The sequence below is a fragment of the Schistocerca piceifrons genome, chromosome 4, assembly GCF_021461385.2.
Source record: "Schistocerca piceifrons isolate TAMUIC-IGC-003096 chromosome 4, iqSchPice1.1, whole genome shotgun sequence".
NCBI lineage: Eukaryota > Metazoa > Arthropoda > Insecta > Orthoptera > Acrididae > Schistocerca > Schistocerca piceifrons.
In genome coordinates, this window is record NC_060141.1 from 75,057,175 (window position 1) to 75,078,399 (window position 21,225).

General features: G+C 42.0%; 1 protein-coding gene across 1 annotated transcript in view; it reads left to right on the top strand.

Annotated features, from left to right (window-relative positions):
* Positions 1–566: 566 nt before the first annotated feature.
* Positions 567–21,225, top strand: part of LOC124794955 (molybdopterin synthase catalytic subunit-like) — a 42,390-nt gene continuing 21,731 nt past the window's right edge. Inside the window, exons 1-2 of the mRNA XM_047258670.1 lie at positions 567–700; positions 20,103–20,260. Coding sequence (XP_047114626.1) covers positions 20,132–20,260 — 129 coding nt within the window. The 5' untranslated portion in view covers positions 567–700; positions 20,103–20,131. The remainder of the gene's footprint in view (positions 701–20,102; positions 20,261–21,225) is intronic.

The window sequence follows — 21,225 nt, forward strand, 5'->3', positions numbered from 1 at the left end:
AAACTAATGGGAAACAATTTCCTATCTGTCTAAGAGATGGTAATATTTAAGATTTTCTTTATGTAATAAATGCTGCTTAGAGGCTATGGCCAGTGCCAAATGTGATGCCTGAGAGCCTCAGCAATACCTACATGTTATTTTTATATTGCTTCTAGAAACTATTGTTGGTTATCTGCACAATGTATGAAGACACAGCAAACACAACACTTGAGAGCCTTAGCTTATTGACCCTGATGATCATTCTAGATTGTATGCAGACACGTAAACTGTCATTTCACCCCTAAATGCAAAGTAACTGGGTAGTATTTGCTACAGCGCTACAACAAATATAATCTTGCAGAAGTGCTGGCAGAGATTCAAAAATCATTTGTTCTATTCTAATTCTTTTCGTATGGCTTCTGACATAATGTTATTTCATTTGCAGGTATTTTTTAGGCAATGGATGATCAAAAGAAAATTGAAGTAAAGATCTTATTTTTTGCTAAAGCCAGAGAGCTTGCTGGACGTAGTGAATGTTCTTTGAAAGTTGCATCACGTGTAACATATGAAGAACTTTGTACTCTTATTGTTGAAAATTTTTCACTGGGTGCTATAAGAAGGAACTTTATCCTTGCAGTAAATGAAGAATATTTGTCAAGTGAATCTACCTTAGATTTTAAAGAAGGTGATGAAATTGCTGTAATTCCACCAATAAGTGGAGGTTTGTACTTTTAAGTTGGTTGTTACAATTAAAAAATTAGTTTCAGTAAGTAACAGCTGTTTACCCTGCACTGTTTGATTACCTTATACTGTGAAGTATATAGGGTGGATCCACCTAAACCTTGCACCATTAATATCATGGAAATGGAATGTGCTATCGTTGTGCGGTTTTCTCAGAATGTTTTGGTAATCAGGGGCTCATATTGTTAGCTGATAAGCAGACTGTAATAAAAATTTAGTTTTTGAGCAAACATACACTTTTTTAAATAGAACAATGCATATTGACATTAACAAACTAAAAGTGGGGCAAATTAGAATGTCAGTGATTTTGTTGCAGGATTTAGTGAGAGTCATTTATGAGATTTTATATTTTGAAAATTTTCCACACTGACACTTGTTTGTGCCATTCAGTCTGCATAGTTGTTAGATTAAGGAAAGGCAAACCTTCATTTCTGGCATTTGTAGACTTAGAAAAACTTTTGACAGTGTTGACTGGAATACTCTATTTCAAATTCTGGAGGTGGCAAGGGTAAAATACAGGGAGCGAAAGGCTATTTACAATTTGTACAGAAACCAGATGGCAGTTATAAGGGTTGAGGGGCATGAAAGGGAAGCAGTGGTTGAGACGGGAGTGAGACAAGTTTGTTGTCCATCCCCGATGTTATTCAGCCTGTGTAATGAGCAAGCAGTAAAGCAAACAAAAGAAAAATTTGGAATGGTAATTAAAATCGACAGAGAAGAAATAAAAACTTTGAGGTTTGCTAATGACACAGTAATTTTGTCAGAGACAGCAAAGAACCTGTAAGAGCAACTGAATGGAATCGACAGTGTCTTGAAAGAAGGATACAAGATGAACATCAACAAAAGCAAAATGAGGATAATGAAATGTAGTCAAATTGAATCAGGTGATGCTAAGAGTATTAGATTAGGGAAGGAGACACTTAAAGTAGTAAGTGACTTTTGCTTTTTGTGGAGTAAAATAACTGATGATGCTCAAAGTAGAGAGGATATAAGATATAGACTGGCTATGGCAAGGAAAGTGTTTCTGAAGAAGAGAAATTTGTTAACATCAACTATAGATTTAAGTCTCAGGAAGTCTTTTCTGGAAGTATTTTCATTGAGTGTAGCCATGTATGGAAGTGAAACATGGACAATAAGCAGTTTAGACAAGAAGAGAATAGAAGCTTTTGAAATGTGGTGCACAGAAGAATGCTGAAGATTAGATGGGTAGATCACGTAACTAATGATGAGGTACTGAATAGAATTGGGGAAAAGAGGAATTTGTGGTACAACTTGACTAGAAGAGGGGATCGGTTGGTCTGACTCGTTTAGAGGCCTTAAGAGATCACCAGTTTAGTGGTGGAGGGAAGCATGGAAGGTAAAAATCGTAGAGGGAGACCAATATATGAGTACAGTAAGCAGATTCAGAAGGATGTAGGTTGCAGTAGTTAGTTGGAGATGAAGAGTCTTGGACAGGATAGAGTAGCATGAAGAGCTGCATCAAACCAGTCTCTGGACTGAAGACCACAACAACAGTTGTTGGGTAATATGTTGTTAAGTTTGCTTACAGTCTGCTTGTGTGTTCCTTGAGTGCACTACGATTTCCTGGTCAGTTATTGTGCAATGGTCCAAGCAGTAGGTTGTTAGTGGACAATGGGATTTTCGAATCCAGAAAAAGCTGACAAGCTCCTGGTGTATGGAGAGTGAAGGAATAATGCAGTTCATTCTTGTATGGTGTATGCTCCAAGGTATCCCAACAGACGCAACCATCTCAGCAATTAATTATCAATCTCTTCAACTGGTTGTGTGAAAGTGGTAGTGTAACACCTAAACTATGTAACAGTAGAAAAGTGATGACAGAAGAGGGGGAAATTAACGTTCTTGCAGTTGTTGCAATTGATCCACACATTATTCCCAGTCAATCGCATGAAGATGTGACATGAGTCAGGCAAGTGTCCTATGCATTCCCCATTGACACAGGTTCCACCCCTATCACATTTCTCTCCGTCAAGAGTGCATGGGCCTTTTGTTTAATGATGAAGCCACATTTACCAATCACGGCCAAGTAATCTGCCAAAACAAGTGCTATTAGTCTTTTGACAATCCTTATTGTCTTTGTCAAGTGGAATGTCAGCATTAATGTTGTGTAAATGTGCAGTGTGGGATAGTGAGCCATCAGCTCATAGATTCAGTTTTCAAAGACAGAGTACTGAACACGCAGAAGTATCGCAGCCTCCTAACAGATCATCTTCCACGGATGCTAGAAGTCATTTCTCTGCTGATGAGAAGAAACCTGTGGTACCAACATGATGACTGTCCAGCCAATAGTGCACGAAGTACTACAGCATGTCTTCATGAGTTGTTTCCAAATTGCTGTGTTGGACTCAGAGGATCTCTGCCTTGGCCAGTCCGTTCCCCGGATGTGGCACCTGTAGATGTTTTTTCTGTGAAGAAAGCTGAAAGATGCGGTCTGCAAGAGCATACCAACAACACACAATAATATGAAATGATGTATTACAGCAGCCTGCTTGTACATCCCCACTGAAATGCTAGCCTGTGTGCGGCACTTGACCCATACCGGACTGTAAGCACGTACTGCCGCAGGTCATTTTGAACACAAGTTGTTATTGTCAGTTGTCTTGTTACTGGTCAGAATTCAAATAACTGGTGTATGAACTTGTGTTGTTCTTTAGTGTGTGCTACCACAGGTATTGTGCAAGTGTCAGCATGGGAACTTTCCAAAGTATGATATCTCATAAACAGCTCACAATATAATCCTGCAACAAACACACTGTCATTCTAATTTACCCTGCTTTTAGTGTGTTGATGTCAACAGGCATCATTCCATTAACAAAAGTGTATGTCTGCACAAAAATACACTTTCTAAATATTATTACAATCTGTTTATTGGCTAACAATACGAGCCCATGACTACCAGTCCATTTTGTGAAAACTGACTATCAATAGCACTTCCCTTTTCCACAGTATTTGTAGTCCATGTTTTAGGTGATTATTCTTGTGTGTAGCTGTTTATATTTAGAAATATCATTTTACTGTTACATTATTCTTTATTCATGTAAAAATGATTGTAATTATGAGGATCAGCCTGTGGCTAAACATGCCTTGGTGCACGGCCAGCACATCTTGGCACAGTGTTACACCGTCCGGGTTATCTGGATACTTCCCACCAACACCAACCTATCCGAACTCCGGAGATGGGAACTTGCTCTTCAATATATCTTCTCTTCCCGTTACCCACCAGGCCTCAATCTCCGCTAATTTCAAGTTGCCGCCACTCATACCTCACCTGTCATTCAACAACATCTTTGCCTCTCACTTCCGCCTCGACTGACATCTCTGCCCAAACTCTTTGTCTTTAAATATGTCTGCTTGTGTATGTATATGTGTGGATGGATATGTGTGTGTGTGCGAGTGTATACCCGTCCTTTTTTCCCCCTAAGGTAAGTCTTTCCGCTCCCGGGATTGGAATGACTCCTTACCCTCTCCCTTAAAACCCACATCTTTTCGTCTTTCCGTCTCCTTCCCTCTTTCCTGATGAGGCAACAGTTTGTTGCGAAAGCTTGAATTTTGTGTGTATGTTTGTGTTTGTTTGTGTGTCTATTGAAATACTATTCAGTTACTTATCTCAATCTTATGTTACGTACAACACATTCGACTGAAATTGCTCCAAGCATACCAGTGTTAAGCTTTACATGCTATCCCTTCATACCAACATCTGTCCCCATAACGGTTAAATATCAAAATTTGTCACCTACCCCAAAATCTGAAATATGAATGTTTTTATTGTTTTCACTTCTCACACCCACACCCCACTAGGGGTTCTTAGGGACTTCTTATGCCTTCAATTTAATTCATGTAATTCAGATCTTTGTGTACATTTCAATACTGTCCTACCCCCAATCTCAGAAATAGGTGAGCCAGGGGTTTCTTACCTCTGGATTGTAAAATGTGATTCTATGAGTTTTGGTTGAAATTTCTCAATAGTCTTCAGAGTTACAGTTACATGTACCAGCCCCTTCCTGACGACCACAACCATTCTTAGAAGTACTAAGGAAGTCCTAGTCCAACAGCATTTTTTGCAGACAGTAAGTCATAAGTGTACCAACTGTGGTTAAAAATTACTCCAAGTGTTTCAGAGATGTGCTTACATGTCACCACTCCCTCCATCCCCCAATCCCCATTCCTAGGTTTTAAATGTGATCCGGTCTATCTCCAGTCAGCCCAGCAACCCTGAAAACTGTGGATTTGTCTCTGATATAGTTTGTTTTCGATTATTAGTACATGTCACATAGCTCACACTTGCACCTCATCCATAGGAGTGTTAGTATCTTTTTCTGGCAGTTGAGTCATATGTGTACAAAGTTTGGTTGATTCCTGCAAGCATTCCAGAGCTATGCTTCTCTTTCTTCTGTACATAAATGATCTAAGCTTAAATGTTGATGCACACAAAACAATCATATTTGCAGATGACACCACGATTCTACTAAAAGGAGATGATGATGAACAGTTACAGCAGACAGTAAACACGGTCACGAAACAACTTAGCAGCTGGGCACAGAGTAATCAGCTTGTAATAAACAGTAAGAAAACCGTTGCTCTAAAATTCCACAATGTTCCTAACAAGGACATGTTTATCCCATCAGTCTCTATCAATGACGAACCAGTTGGTAACAGTACTGAAACCAAATTCTTAGGACTTTGGCTGCAGAGTAACATCAGATGGAACAAGCATATTGAATATCTCAATGCAGAACTGAGCAAAACATGTTACCTTCTTTGTTCATTAAAATCATGCTGTAGTGAGAAAACAGTATTGAATGCATATCATGCGTGCTTTCATTCTCGTCTTAGATATGGGGTCACCTTCTGGGGAAACTCTAAAACAGCTAATAGCAATTTTAAACTACAAAAAAGGGCTATTAGAATCTTGTTTGGGTGCAAGCCTAGAGACTCTTGTAAACCCCTGTTTAAGAAATCTGGTATCCTCCATTACCGTGTGTATACATTAGGGAAACCCTTTTGTTCTTTAAATTAAATGTAATTGGCAAGGACCGGAGACTGCAAAAAAACTGTGATATACATGAGCACTTTACCAGACAAAACAGAAACTTACATATGACTCAAATCAGCACAGCACTGTGCCAAAAACGTACTTTTCACATGGGAGTTAAGCTTTATAACAAACTTCCTGAAAACATAAAAGCTATCACTGAGGTCAATACATTTGGAAAATCTCTAAAGTCATATTTACAGCATCACTGCTTTTACTCCATTGAAGAATATTTAAATTTATGAAATGTGTTAGATAAATACTAACGTGTAAAGTGTATTATTGTAAGCTTAAATATGTATGCCTTGAAATGACTTTCAGCCTGTATATTTATAACTTGACTTGTCCAATGTCTTATGCATAAGCTGCTATGTAGACAACAGGACCAATAAAATACAATCTACAATCATATGCTTGCATGTAAGAAATTTCCAACCCTACAAACAGGGGCACTAAGAGAGTCCTATCCCCATGGTATTTGTCTCAGGGATAGTGGCCTGGTTAGCATTGACCTCTATGGAGGGTTGGGAAGACGTTCTTCTAGTTGTCAGCAGGACATTCAGCTCTCCCAACTGGATGTTTTGGGTTCAATGTGTTGGTGAGGGTGCCAGAAGAAGTTATTTCAGTCAGAAACAAACTTTTCCAAGATTTTAAAAGAGAAACTTCGACTCACTTTCCAAACATGTTGAAACTTAGCCAAGAAAGTAATTCTGGTGTTGGCCTTTGATATTTCAAAACAACACTTTTAAATCTGAGGGAAACTTTTCTCAATAGGTTTCAGGAATTCAGGAACAGCTAATCAACATTATGTATTGTTTAAAAAAAATTTCTTAATGCTACTGTAAGGGACTTAAATTATTCTCCCTTTAGTATTGACATTGGTGCCTTTGAAATGGAATTGCTAGATTTAAAAAACAAAGAATTGTTGAGCTCAAAATATGAATACCTTTTTGCTCGAGATTGAAATATTGGAGGAACACAGATGTGAAATTAGTTTACAGCACAAATAGTCTGCTTTGAAAGATATGGAGAAGGAAGATACATTGGTTTTTAACACCTGGAATAGTACTCCTGACTCACACAATCAGCTGAAAAAGCTAGTGTCTGCTGTTCTTTCCTTATTCAAGTATACATATTCAGGCAAAGAATCATTTTCAAGCTTGAAACTTATCAAGAGTGAATTCAGAAGCCATCTTATTGATGAGAGCCTGGAATCATTCTTAAAATTAAAAACAACAAACAAACAAACTTTATTTATCCAAACTTTCAAAGGAGATCCAAGGCCAATGTTCATAGTACTGTATGTTGGTCATTGTCATGGTTGAATTTTATAGATATCTTACAATTTAATTGTATCAATAAATAATATCATTGTTAAGTTTCACTTCAAGTACTAGTCAACATATCCAATTGTTTAATTAAGACTTAAAACTTTAAATAAGATTTATTAAGTTAATTTTAGGGAGCATTGTCAGGTAAAAGATGATGTGTCACATATTGAAAATGGTTTGTTGAGATGATTTGGACATGTAGAGAGGATAAGCGAAAGGAGATAGATAAAACTAGTGTACAAGAGGAGTATGGATGTGATTGTTGAAAGAGGTCAACCTTAACAAATGTACCTCACTCAGATTGAGGGCATTATTAGCAAAGGCCAGCTTAGGAGTGCCCTAATTGTGTTAATAACAATGTACTTACCCGTTTTATTAAACTAATCCTTTTGGAGAGTATGACAAGTCAGCTTTGGTTTCGCTTCTTTATGTTTAATTTTCATTGCTCCCAAACTTCTTTCATCCTTCAAGAGTGTCCGTCCTTTTCTTCCTTTTGCAGAGTTCTTTCTTTCCTGAAATCCTGTGCTGCTGCTTTCCTGAAATCTTGTGTTGCTTCTCTGAAAACTATTCTGTTATCTATTATGTCCATTGTAATCCCAGTGTTTTTCATGTCTCTGTCAAATCATTGGACCATGTGGATGTGGATTTGTAGTTGTATTAGCTAGCTTTTCCATTTTCAAACAAAGCCCTCTGTTTGATCTTAATTTGGGTATTCAACATTACTATTACTTCTAGGTCCCAGCATTTTCCTGAGAATTCTTCTTTCTTCTGTTTTCAGTTTTTCTAGATCCTCAAATCATGGCAGTTTATGTGTTTCTGCTGCATGCAGTGTTTCAGGCCTTACTACTGTTTGAGTGAGTGTCTTAGTTTTGTGTTGTAGAACAAAGTGTTTTTTGTGTGTTATATATGTTTTTTGTCGTTTGGAATTCCCCTTCCATTTTATGTGCTCTACTTTCTATAGCTATCTTTTCTTTTATATTGCTTGTTTGTTTTAGATATTGTGTTGTTATGAATTTTAAGGTTTGGAGGGGCATCGAGATGCTGAGTCATAGATAGGCACAACAAAAAGACTGTCACAAATAAGCTTTCTGCTAGTAAGGCCTTCAAAAATAGACCTCACACACACACACACACACACACACACACACACACACACACACACATGCACGCACACGCAAATGCAAACGCAACTCACATGCCTGACTGCAGTCTCTGGCTACTGAATCCACATTGCAAGCAGCAGCACCAGTGCATGATGGGAGTGGTGACTGGGTGGGGGAAAGAAGGAGGCTGAGGCGGGGAGGGGGGAGGGATAGTAGGGTAGCGGTGGGGGACAGTGAAGTGCTCTGGGGGAGTGCCCAGGGACAAGGTGGAGAGAGGGTAGAGTAGCTATGTGCAATCAGGAAGTTAGACGGAGGGTAGGGCAGAGGTCGGGGACATGTGGGAAAGGAGAGAAGTAAGAAGACTGGGTTTGATGGTGGAATGAGGGCAGTGTAGTGCTAGAATGGGAACAGGAAACGGGCAGATGGGTGATGACAATTATTAACAAAGGTTGAGGCCAGGAGGGTTATGGGAACGTAGGATGTATTGCAGGGAAGTTCCTACCTGTGCAGTTTAGAAAAGCTGGTGTAGGTGGGCAGAAACCATATGGCACAGGCTGTTACGAAGACATTGAAATGAAGGATGTCATGTTGGGCAGCATGCTCAACAACAGGGTGGTGCACTTGTTTGTTAGCCTACAGTTTGTTGGAGGCTATTCATGTGGGCAGACAGCTTGTTGGTTGTCATGCCCACATTGAATGCAGCACAGTGGTTGCAGCTTAGCTTGTAGATCACATGACTGGTTTCACAGGTAGCCCTGCCTTTGGTGGGATAGGTGATGTTTGTGACCAGACTGGAGCAAGTGGTGGTGGGAGGATATATTCAACAGGTCTTGCATCTAGTTCTGTTACAGGGATATGAGGTAAAGTGTGGGAGGCAGGGGTTGCGTAGGGATAGATGAGTATATTGTGTAGGTTTGGTGGATGGTGGAATACCATTGTGGAAGGGGTGGGAAGGATACTGGGCAGGACATTTCTCATTTCAGGGAATGACGAGAGGTAGTCAGAACCTTGGCGGAGAATGTAATTCAGTTGTTCCAGTCCTGGGCTGGGCTGTGCTGTTTTGAGGGAAGAGACCAAACTGCTAGGTCATCGGTCTCATCGGTTTAGGGAAGGACGGGGAAGGAAGTCGGGCTGTGCCCTTTCAAAGGAACCATCCCGGCATTTGCCTGGAGCGATTTAGGGAAATCACGGAAAACCTAAATCAGGATGGCCAGACGCGGGATTGAACCGTCATCTTCCCGAATGCGAGTCCAGTGTGCTAACCACTGCGCCACCTCGCTCGGTTTCCAGTCCTGGATGGTACTGACTTATGAGAGGAATGCTCCTGTTGGCTGGACTGAGACTTTGGGAGGTGGTGAGAGACTGGAAAGATAAGGCATGGGAGATTTGTTTTTGTACAAAGTTGGGAGGATAATTACGGTCTGTGAAGGCTTTACTGAGACCCTTGGTATATTTTGAGGGGGCTGCTCATCACTGCAGATGGGACAACCATGGGTGGTTAGGCTGTGTGGAAGGGACTTCTTGGTACGGAATGGGACGCAGCTGTCGAAGTGGAAGTATTGCTGGTGGTAAGTAGCTTTGATATTGAAAGAGGAATGATGTAGCCATCTTTGAGGTGGAGGTCAACATCTAGGAAGGTGGCTTGTTGGGTTGAGTAGGACCTGGTGAAGCAAATGGGGGAGAAGCTGTTGAGGTTCTGGAAAAAGAATAAGGTATCCTCACCCTTGATCCAGATCGCAAAGATGTCATCAGTGAATCTGAACCAGGTGAGGGATTTAGGATTCTGAGTGTCTAGGAAGGATTCATCTAAATGGCCCGTGAATAGGTTGACATTGGATGGTGTCATGTGGGTGCCCAAAACCATTGTTTGTAAATAATGCATTCAAACGAAAAGCAATTGTAGGTGAGGATATAGTTGGTCATGGTGACTAGGAAGGAAGTTGTTGGTTTGAAACATGTCAGGCAGTGGGAAAGGTAGTGTTCAATAGCAGTAAGGCTGTGGGCTTTAGGGTAAAGGGAGGTGGCATCAATAGTGACAAGGTGGGCACCATCTGTAAAGGGACAGGAACTGTGGAGAGTCGGTGGAGGAAATGGTTGGTATCTTTTTTATAAGAGGGTAGGTTCCGGGTAATAGGTTTGAAGACGTTGGTCTACAATACCAGAGATTCTCTAAGTGGTGGCACAGTAACCGGCCTACAATGGGGCGTCCTAGGTGGTTGAGTTTATGGGCTTTAGGAAGCTTGTAGAAGGTAGGAGTGTGGGGAGTGGTAGGGATGAGTAGAGAGATGGACTCCAGAGAAAAATTCTGGGATGGACCTAAGGATTTGAGGAGTGACTGGAGGTCCTGCTGGATTTCTGGTATGGGGTCATTGTGGCAAGGTTTGTAGGTGGATGTATCTGACAGCTGATGGAGTCCTGCCATGTAATCCTTGCAGTTGAAAACAACGGTGGTGGAGCCTTTGTTTGATGGTTGAATTATAAGATCAGGATCAGTTTTTAGATGGTGGACTGCAGTTCTTTCTGTGGATTTAAGGTTAGTTTGCATGTTATGGGATTTGAGGAATGATGATGAAGCAAGGTTCAAGGTTAAGAAGTTCTGGAGAGTTAATCAGTTAGGCAGAGTTCAACATTGGTCTCTGTTTGAGTCTGATTGGTAGGGTTGGTGGCTGTAGGGACCGGAAGAAGGAGAGAAGGTCTCTAACAAGTCCTGCATGACTGAATTTTGGTGTGGAGCAGAAGGTGAGGCCTTTGCAAAGGGCTGATATTTCTGTGGGGCTAATGCTTCTGGAGGAAAGGTTCACCACTGTGTTTCGGGTCTGTTTAGGTTCTGGATCCTGTATGGTGGTGGGATGGAGTTTTGGAGGGTGGGATGAGTGTAGTAGGTCTATAAGACAGGGTTTGTCAGCTATGAGGGGACACGGGGGAGGTTTGGAGGTTGTTGTAGAGGTGGTGGGCAACGGTAATCCAAGGCGAGAGTAGGATATGAGCAGGGTGGAGAGATTTTTGAGGTGGTATTGAACATGTTGCTCTAGTTCCTGGAGGGCAAGAGTTTCAGTGTGTGTGATGGGTTCCAGGAATTTATGATTGCATAGCAGGAGAATTTTGTGGATGGAGAGAAGATACTGCAAAGAGGTTTGGGCTTGGTTGATATGGTTCTGCAGGACTAAGTTGGTGAGGGCTAAGGGTTGGTTGAATCTGGACAGATGGAGATCATTGTGGAAGGAGGGGTGGCAGCCGGAGATGAGTAATTTGATGGTAAGGCCATTTGGGGGAATTCCACGAGCCAAGCAACAATGCACGAGCCAAGCAACAATGCAGGAACAGTATGTGGGGCCAGCTTCTGGCTAGGGGTAAGGAAACATTTCTGTATTGACACAAATGGAAGGGGCACGGATTCATGGTGTTGGAAAAAATCTGAAAAATTATGTAAATAATATAAAATTACCTCCAAAAAATTTACAAAAATACACCCAGATACGTGGGAAAAATCAAGAGAAGGATGAAATGGGTGCAGAAGGGGGAAACAAGGTGAAATCTGAGGCAGGCAATGATAGCGAACGGCGAAAACCCACTAAAATTGGTGTAAAGTCACAATGAGATCAAAGAAAAGGTATAAATAATAATAATAATAATAATAATAACAATAAAATGTATGTTAATGTGGGTACCATCTCTACAAACAAGTCTGGGGTATGGCTATGGGGACCTGCATGGCACCATCCTATGCCAACCTATTCATGGGCCATCTAGAGGAATCCTTCCTAAACACCTGTAATCCTAAACCCCTCACCTGGTTTGGATTCTTTGATGATATCTTTGCGATCTGGACTGAGAGTGCGGACAACATGTTCACATTCCTTCATAACCTCAACAGCTCCTTCCCCATTTGCTTCACCTGATCCTACTCAACCCAACAAGCCACCTTCCTAAAAGTTGACCTCCACTTCAAAGATGGCTACATCAGTACCTCTGTCCATATCAAATCTACTAACCGCCAACAGTACCTCCACCTCGACAGCTGCAACCCGTTCTGTACCAAGAAGTCCCTTCCATATAGCCTAAGCACCCATCGTCATTGCATCTGCAGTGACAAGCAGTCCCTCTTGAAATATACTGAGGGTCTCATTGAAGCCTTCACTGATCGTAATTATCCTCCCAACCTTGTACAAAAAAAAAAAAAAAAAAAATCTCCCATGCCTTGTCTTTCCAGAATGAGATTCTCATTCTGGGAACATCCCCCAAGTTGTGGCTAAGCCATGTCTCCTCTATATCCTTTCTTCCAGGAGTGCTAGTTCTGCAAGTTTCGCAGAAGAGTTTCTGTGAAGTTTGGAAAGTAGGAGACGAGGTACTGGCAGAATTGAAGCTGTGGGGACGGGTCATGAGTCGTGCTTGGGTAGCTCAGATGGTAGAGCACTTGCCGCAAAAGGCAAAGGTGCCAAGTTCGAGTCTCGGTCCGGCACACAGTTTTAATCTGCCAGGAAGTTTCTTGTATTTCCAGTCTCCCACCACCTCCCAAAGTCTCACCGTCCAGCCACAGAGGAGCATTCATTTCATAAGTCAGTTTCATCCAGTACCGGAAGAACTGAATCACATTCTCCGCCAGGGTTTTGACTACCTCTTGTCGTCCCCTGAAATGAGAAATGTCCTGCCCACTATCCTTCCCACCCCTCCCACAGTGGTATTCCACTGTCCACCAAACCTACACAATCTACTCGTTCATCCCTACACAACCCCTGTTCCCAACCCTTTACCTCATGCTCATATCCCTGTAATAGACCTAGATGCAAGACCTGTATCATACATTGTCCCATCACCACCTACTCCAGTCTAGCCACAACCATCTCCTATCCCATCAAAGGCAGAGCTACCTATAAAATCAGTCATGTGATCTACAAGCTAAGCTGCAACCACTGTGCTGCATTCTATGTGGGCTTGACAGCCAACAAGCTGTCTGTCCATATGAATGGCACAGTGATAAACTGTGACCAACAAACAAGTGGACCCCCCTGTTACTGAACATGCTGTCCAACATGACACCCTTTATTTGAGCCTGTACTATATGGGCCCTTCCCACCAACATCAGCTTTTCTGAATTGCACAGGTGGGAATTTTCCCTGCAGTATACCCTATGTTCCCATATCCCTCCCGGTCTCAACCTTTGTTAGTCATTGTCCTCACCCATTCAGCCCTTCCCTTGTTCCCATTCCAGCACTACACAGCCCTCATTCCACCATCACACCCAGTGTTTTTACTTCTCTCGTTTTCCACTACCCCCCCTCCCCCCTCCAACTGCACACAGCTACCATACCCTTTCTCCATCTCATCCATGCACACTGCCCCAGAGCACTTCACTTACCCCCACCACTACCCTATCATCCCTCCTTCTCCCTGCTCAAGGCCCTTCCTTACGCCCATCCAGTTGCCACTCCCATCATGCACTGGTGCTGTTGCTTGCAGTGTGGCTTCAGTTGCCAGAGACTGCAGTTGTGTGTGTGTGTGTGTGTGTGTGTGTGTGTGTGTGTGAGAGAGAGAGAGAGAGAGAGAGAGAGAGAGAGAGAGAGAGAATCTATTTTTGACAAAGGCCGTACTGGTCGAAAGCTTATTTGTGACAAGTAGTTTTGTTGTGACTATCTGCAACTCCCCCCCCCCCCTCCCCCCCCCCTCCATCCCTCCATGAACCGTGGACCTTGCCATTGTTGGGGAGGCTTGCGTGCCTCAACGATACAGATAGCTGTACCGTAGGTGCAACCACAACGGAGGGGTATCTGTTGAGAGGCCAGACAAACGAGTGGTTCCTGAAGAGGGGCAGCAGCCTTTTCAGTAGTTGCAAGGGCAACAGTCTAGATGATTGACTGATCTGGCCTTGTAACAATAACCAAAACGGCCTTGCTGTTCTGGTACTGCGAACGGCTGAAAGCAAGGGGAAACTACAGCCGTAATTTTTCCCGGGGGCATGCAGCTTTACTGTATGATTAAATGATGATGGCGTCCTCGTGGGTAAAATATTCCAGAGGTAAAATAATCCCCCATTCGTATCATCAGGCGGGGACTACTCAAGAGGACGTTGTTATCAGGAGAAAGAAAACTGGCGTTCTACGGATCGGAGCGTGGAATGTCAGATCCCTTAATCGGGCATGTAGGTTAGAAAATTTAAAAAGGGAAATGGATAGGTTAAAGTTAGATATAGTGGGAATTAGTGAAGTTCGGTGGCAGGAGGAACAAGGCTTTTGGTCAGGTGAATACAGGGTTATAAATACAAAATCAAATAGGGGTAATGCAGGAGTAGGTTTAATAATGAATAAAAAAATAGGAGTCTGGGTAAGCTACTACAAACAGCATAGTGAACGCATTATTGTGGCCAAGATAGACACGAAGCCCACGCCTACTACAGTAGTACAAGTTTATATGCCAACTAGCTCTGCAGATGATGAAGAAATTGATGAAATGTATGATGAGATAAAAGAAATTATTCAGGTAGTGAAGGGAGACGAAAATTTAATAGTCATGGGTGACTGGAATTCAAGAGTAGGAAAAGGGAGAGAAGGAAACATAGTAGGTGGATATGGATTGGGGCTAAGAAATGAAAGAGGAAGCCGCCTGGTAGAATTTTGCGCAGAGCATAACTTAATCATAGCTGACACTTGGTTTAAGAATCATGAAAGAAGGTTGTATACATTGAAGAACCCAGGAGACACTAAAAGATATCAGATAGATTATATAAAGGTAAGACAGAGATTTAGAAACCAGGTTTTAAATTGTAAGACATTTCCAGGGGCAGATGTGGAATCTGACCACAATCTGTTGGTTATGAACTGTAGATTAAAACTGAAGAAACTGCAAAAAGGTGGGAATTTAAGGAGATGGGACCTGGATAAAGTGAAAGAACCAGAGGTTGTAGGGAGATTCAGGGAGAGCATAAGAGAACAATTGACAGGAATGGGGGAAAGGAATACAGTAGAAGAAGAATGGATAGCTTTGAGGGATGAAATAGTGAAGGCAGCAGAGGATCAAATAGGTAAAAAGACGAGGTCTAGTAGAAATCCTTGCGTAACAGAAGAAATATTGAATTTAATTGATGAAAGGAGAAAATATAAAAATGCAGTAAATGAAGCAGGCAAAAAGGAATACAAATGTCTCAAAAATGAGATCGACAGGAAGTACAAAATGGCTAAGCAGGGATGACTAGAGGATAAATGTAAGGATGTAGAGGCTTATCTCACTAGGGGTAAGATAGATACTGCCTACAGGAAAATTAAAGAGACCTTTGGAGAACGGAGAACCACTTGCATGAATATCAAGAGCTTTGATGGAAACCTAGTTCTAAGCAAAGAAAGGAAAGCAGAAAGGTGGAAGGAGTATATAGAGGGTCTATACAAGGGCGATGTACTTGAGGACAATGTTATGGAAATGGAAGAGGATGTAGATGAAGATGAAATGGGAGATACGATACTGCGTGAAGAATTTGATAGAGCACTGAAAGACCTCAGTCGAAACATGGCCCCCAGAGTAGACAACATTCCATTAGACCTACTGACAGCCTTGGGAGAGCCAGTCCTGACAAAACTCTACCATCTGGTGAGCAAGATGTATGAGACAGGCGAAATACCCTCAGCCTTCAAGAAGAATATAATAATTCCAATCCCAAAGAAAGCAGGTGTTGACAGATGTGAAAATTACCGAACTATCAGTTTAATAAGTCACGGCTGCAAAATACTAACGCGAATTCTTTACAGATGAATGGAAAAACTAGTAGCAGCCGACCTCAGGGAAGATCAGTTTGGATTCCGTAGAAACACTGGAACACGTGAGGCAATACTGACCCTACGCCTTATCTTAGAAGCTAGATTAAGGAAAGGCAAACCTACATTTCTAGCATTTGTAGACTTAGAGAAAGCTTTTGACAATGTTGATTGGAATACTCTCTTTCAAATTCTGAAGGTGGCAGGGGTAAAATACAGGGAGTGAAAGGCTATTTACAATTTGTACAGAAACCAGATGGCAGTTATAAGAGTTGAGGGGTATGAAAGGGAAGCAGTGGTTGGGAAGGGAGTGAGGCAGGGTTGTAGCCTATCCCTGATGTTATTCTATTTGTATACTGAGCAAGCAATAAAGGAAACAAAAGAAAAGTTCGGAGTAGGTGTTAAAATCCATGGAGAAGAAATAAAAACTTTGAGGTTTGCCGATGACATTGTAATTCTGTCAGAGACAGCAAAGGACTTGGAAGAGCAGTTGAACGGAATGGACAGTGTCTTGAAAGGAGGGTATAAGATGAACATCAACAAAAGCAAAACGAGGATAATGGAATGTAGTCGAATTAAGTCGGGTGATGCTGAGGGAATTAGATTAGGAAATGAGACACTTAAAGTAGTAAATGAGTTTTGCTATTTGGGGAGCAAAATAACTGATGATGGTCGAAGTAGAGAGGATATAAAATGTAGACTGGCAATGGCAAGGAAAGCATTTCTGAAGAAGAAAAATTTGTTAACATCGAGCATAGATTTAAATGTCAGGAAGTCGTTTCTGAAAGTATTTGTATGGAGTGCAGCCATGTATGGAAGTGAAACGTGGATGATAAATAGTTTATACAAGAAGAGAATAGAAGCTTTCGAAATGTGGTGCTACTGAAGAATGCTGAAGATTAGATGGGTAGATCACATAACTAATGAGGAGGTATTGAATAGAATTGGGGAGAAGAGAAGCTTGTGGCACAACTTGACTAGAAGAAGGGATCGGTTGGTAGGACATGTTCTGAGACATCGAGGGATCACCAATTTAGTATTGGAGGGCAGCGTGGAGGGTAAAAATCATAGAGGGAGACCAAGAGAGGAATACACTAAGCATATTCAGAAGGATGTAGGCTGCAGTAGGTACTGGGAGATGAAGAAGCTTGCACAGGATAAAGTAGCATGGAGTGCTGTATCAAACCAGTCTCAGGACTGAAGACCACAACAACATCTGCAACTCAGCATCTCCGCTATATAGTGAGCAGAAACTTTCCTTTTCATAATATTATTATTACAGGTTATGTGATTATGATGCCATAGTTTGTGAGGTTGTGACATTAGGGCTGTGAACTATCTAACTGGACACTAGTAAGTTTTGTTGAGAAACAAAGATGTCTTATGTTGTAAATATGCAAGTCAGTATTGAAAATTGCACATGGTTGAAATATACAATAGTTAAGCATTACAAGTTATATTGTTGAAGTTTGTCTGGTATGTCTGTTATGTTTGTGTAGCAGTAGCAGTAAGTGTCATTGTGGTGGTTTGTGGGTATGTGGGTGGTTGATAGCATCATGTGAAGCTTAAAAGTGGGGATGTGCTCAGCTGTAATTGCTCATTTAGAACCAGCTGGGGATTTTGAGTTAAATGTCTGTCTACCCCAAGTGCTTCTAAGTTTTCTTCCTTTGTTGGCTACATGTAGTACACATGTAGTACTTCTGTGCAGATTTGGTATTTGTGACCTTCCTTCAGCATATGGTCGGCAAAGGTGGAGTTTGACGTATGTAACCTCCAGCTGCAGTTGTGTTCAATCAGCCTCATTGTTATGGCCCTGCCTGTCTGACCAACAAATAGTTTTACACAGTTATTGCTGGGATGGGGACAGTAAAGTGCTGCTCGAGGGAACATACAGTTGTAGCGTGTCGACTGTATTACGTCAAAAAATTGCCAGAGCGGAAGTGAGTTGCAACAGAGCCAGCTGCAGAGCGACATCCTAGAATGCAGTACAGGGTCCGCTGTTTGACCAGGAGACAGGGCAGCCTGCCCTGAGTCATGAGGGACCTGCCCACTCGCTGGAGGAAGTTCACAGTCGCAGTCAGCTGCACTGCCACACTGTCATCACGGTCGCAGCTGGAGACGTCACTGACAGTGGCATTCAAGTGATGCCATACTCGACCCTGCTCTTTGCACTGTCAGCAGTACCAGATGTCTATTGTTTCATATGAGAGGCAACCAAGCTGTTTCTGATGTACTACAGTGTGTGTTTGTTGTTGTGTTGTGGTCTTCAGTCCTGAGACTGGTTTGATGCAGCTCTCCATGCTACTCTATCCTGTGCAAGCTTCTTCATCTCCCAGTACCTACTGCAACCTACATCCTTCTGAATAATTCCCACTATATCTAACTTCAACCTATCCATTTCCCTTTTTAAATTTTCTAACCTACCTGCCCGATTAAGGGTTCTGACATTCCACGCTCCGATCCGTAGAACGCCAGTTTTCTTTCTCCTGATAACGACATCCTCTTGAGTAGTCCCCGCCCGGAGATCCGAATGGGGGACTATTTTACCTCCGGAATATTTTACCCAAGAGGACGCCATCATCATGTAATCATACAGTAAAGCTGCATGCCCTCGGGAAAAATTACGGCTGTAGTTTCCCCTTGCTTTCAGCCGTTCGCAGTACCAGCACAGCAAGGCCGTTTTGGTTATTGTTACAAGGCCAGATCAGTCAATCATCCAGACTGTTGCCCTTGCAACTACTGAAAAGGCTGCTGCCCCTCTTCAGGAACCACACGTTTGTCTGGCCTCTCAAGAGATACCCCTCCGTTGTGGTTGCACCTACGGTACGGCTATCTGTATCGCTGAGGCACGCAAGCCTCCCCACCAACGGCAAGGTCCATGGTTCATGGGGGGGGTACTACAGTTGAGGGCCAAATAAGGAAATTATTTGAACAAATCTACTGTTGTCCTATCATATCATTTCACTCTCCATGGGAGACAATCCAAGGTTCATGGGGGGTTGAAGGAGAGAAGTATAAAGACTTTGGGTGCATTGGTGGAATAGAGGGCTGTGTAATGCTGGAGTGGGAACAAGGAAGCCCAAGAGGGATACGAGAACATAGAATATATTGTAAGGAGAGTTCCCACCTGCGCAATCCAGAAAGGCTAATGTTGGTAGGAACGATCCAGGTGGTATAGGCTGTGAAGTGGTCATTAAGAAGAAAAATGTTATGTTGGGCAGCATGATCGGCAACTGGGTGGTCCAGCTGTTTCTTGGCCACAGTTTGTTGGTGGCTGTTCATCCAGACAGAGACCGTATTGGTTGTCATGCTCATGTAGAATGCAGCACAGTGGTTGCAGCTTAGCTTGTAGATCATATGACTGGTTTCACCTATCCCATGATCCTATCACCTGTGCCATTAAAGGCAGGGCTACCTATGAAACCAGCCTTGTGATCTACAAGCTAAGCTGCAACCACTGTGCTGCATTCTATGTGGGCATGAAAACCAACAAGCTATCTGTCCGCATGAATGGCCACTGACAAATTGTGGCCAAGAAACAAGTGGACCACCCTGTTGCTGAGAATGCTGCCAAACATGACATCCTTCATTTCAATGACTGCTTCACAGCCTGTGCCACATGGATCCTGCCCACCAACACCAGCTTTTCTGAATTGCGCAGGTGAGAACTCTCCCTGCGATATATCCTACATTCCTGATTCCTGTAACCCTCCTGGTCTCCTTGGGTAGTCTCAAATTCTTTTATATCTGTTTCCAGATGGAGAAATCTGTGGGTCTCAAAGCTTGTATTTATCTGCCTAATTATTATTCTTTTCTGCTGCATGATTTGTAGAATTTTGTTGTTCCATATTTCATTCAAGATGTTGTCAGGCATATCTGTGAAGTACAATACGGCACATTACAGAGATTTACATGCATTTTATTTAGAGTTATGTGTAGCTCATGAAACAGTAGAAAATTTCTTTTGAAATTATGAAAGCTATGTATGTGTTTGATATATACTGTGGTCTAAGAAAGAAGAATACCTATATCATAATAAATATGATGGAGTGTTTGTACAAAACTGTTTATACAGTTTCTTTCACGTGTTGAAATGAATAATAAACCATTTTGTGACTTCATGTGTAGAGTGAATAAATATCTCACAAAAAATTTGCAGGTTAACTGAGCTAGGAGTTTCGTGTCAAGATGGATTACATAAAAATTTGTGATTCAAAATTAAATGTAGAAGAAGTGACAGATCTAGTCTCATCATCATCATGTGGTGCAATTTCAGTTTTCATTGGGACAACAAGGGAAACATTCGAAAACAAAAAGGTAGGTAGTTGCCATTCATTAGAAGAATGTGCTAGCTTCAGAGCACAGAAACTTGGTCGGGGATAACATAAATTTCAAAAATTCAGTAGAAGTTGTATTATTTTTTGTGACTTATTCATATGACGTATCATGTAAGATCATATCATCTTATTAATCAGTTCTTAAGGAAATATTACACCCTTATCTTACATCAGATATAAAAAATGCAACCAAATCAGTTATTAAATTTGTGCGTGTAATTGGAACTCAAAAATTCCACAGGATTTTCAGTCCTGTCCATAGACCCCACCTTCTCTCCTAACCCAAATTCAATCACACAGGATTGGTGGAAGATTCACTCTCCTTCTCCTGATCTTTAGTGGCAACATTTTTTTCCCACCAATCCCTTGGCCAAAACAGATAAAGAACAAGCCATGAACTTTGTCTCTCCCAGTTCATACCTCTATACAACTGTGATCCTCCTCCACTGCAACATAACCACGCCCCTGCTTACTTCCTGGAATTGCTGACCTTCAACCTCATGTTACCTTCACTTTCTAGGCCCCTTCCCATAAACACAAACATCTTGGCAAAGAAAAGAATAGCTGTCCACAACCTTAAAGACAGATCTGGACTTGATTGCCCTTCCTGCTGACAATGGCTTCACCCCTGCCATGATGAACCACAGTGGTTACATGACAGAAGATATCTGCCAACTGTCTGAACCTCCCATCTTCAAGCTGCTACAGTGATCCCTTTCCCAAAGTCCTGCATAGTCTCCAGTCCCCACTCAAATTCCTAGGAACATATGAGAAACTTTCTCACAAATCTGTACCACTCCTCATGCCAGCTACCCCACACACCCACCTTCTACATGCTTCCTCAGATCCACACACCTAACCACTTTGGTTGCTCTATTGTAGCTGAGTACTGTGTTCTCATGGAAAGAATCTCAGCTGTTGTTCACTGACAACTTCAGCATATTG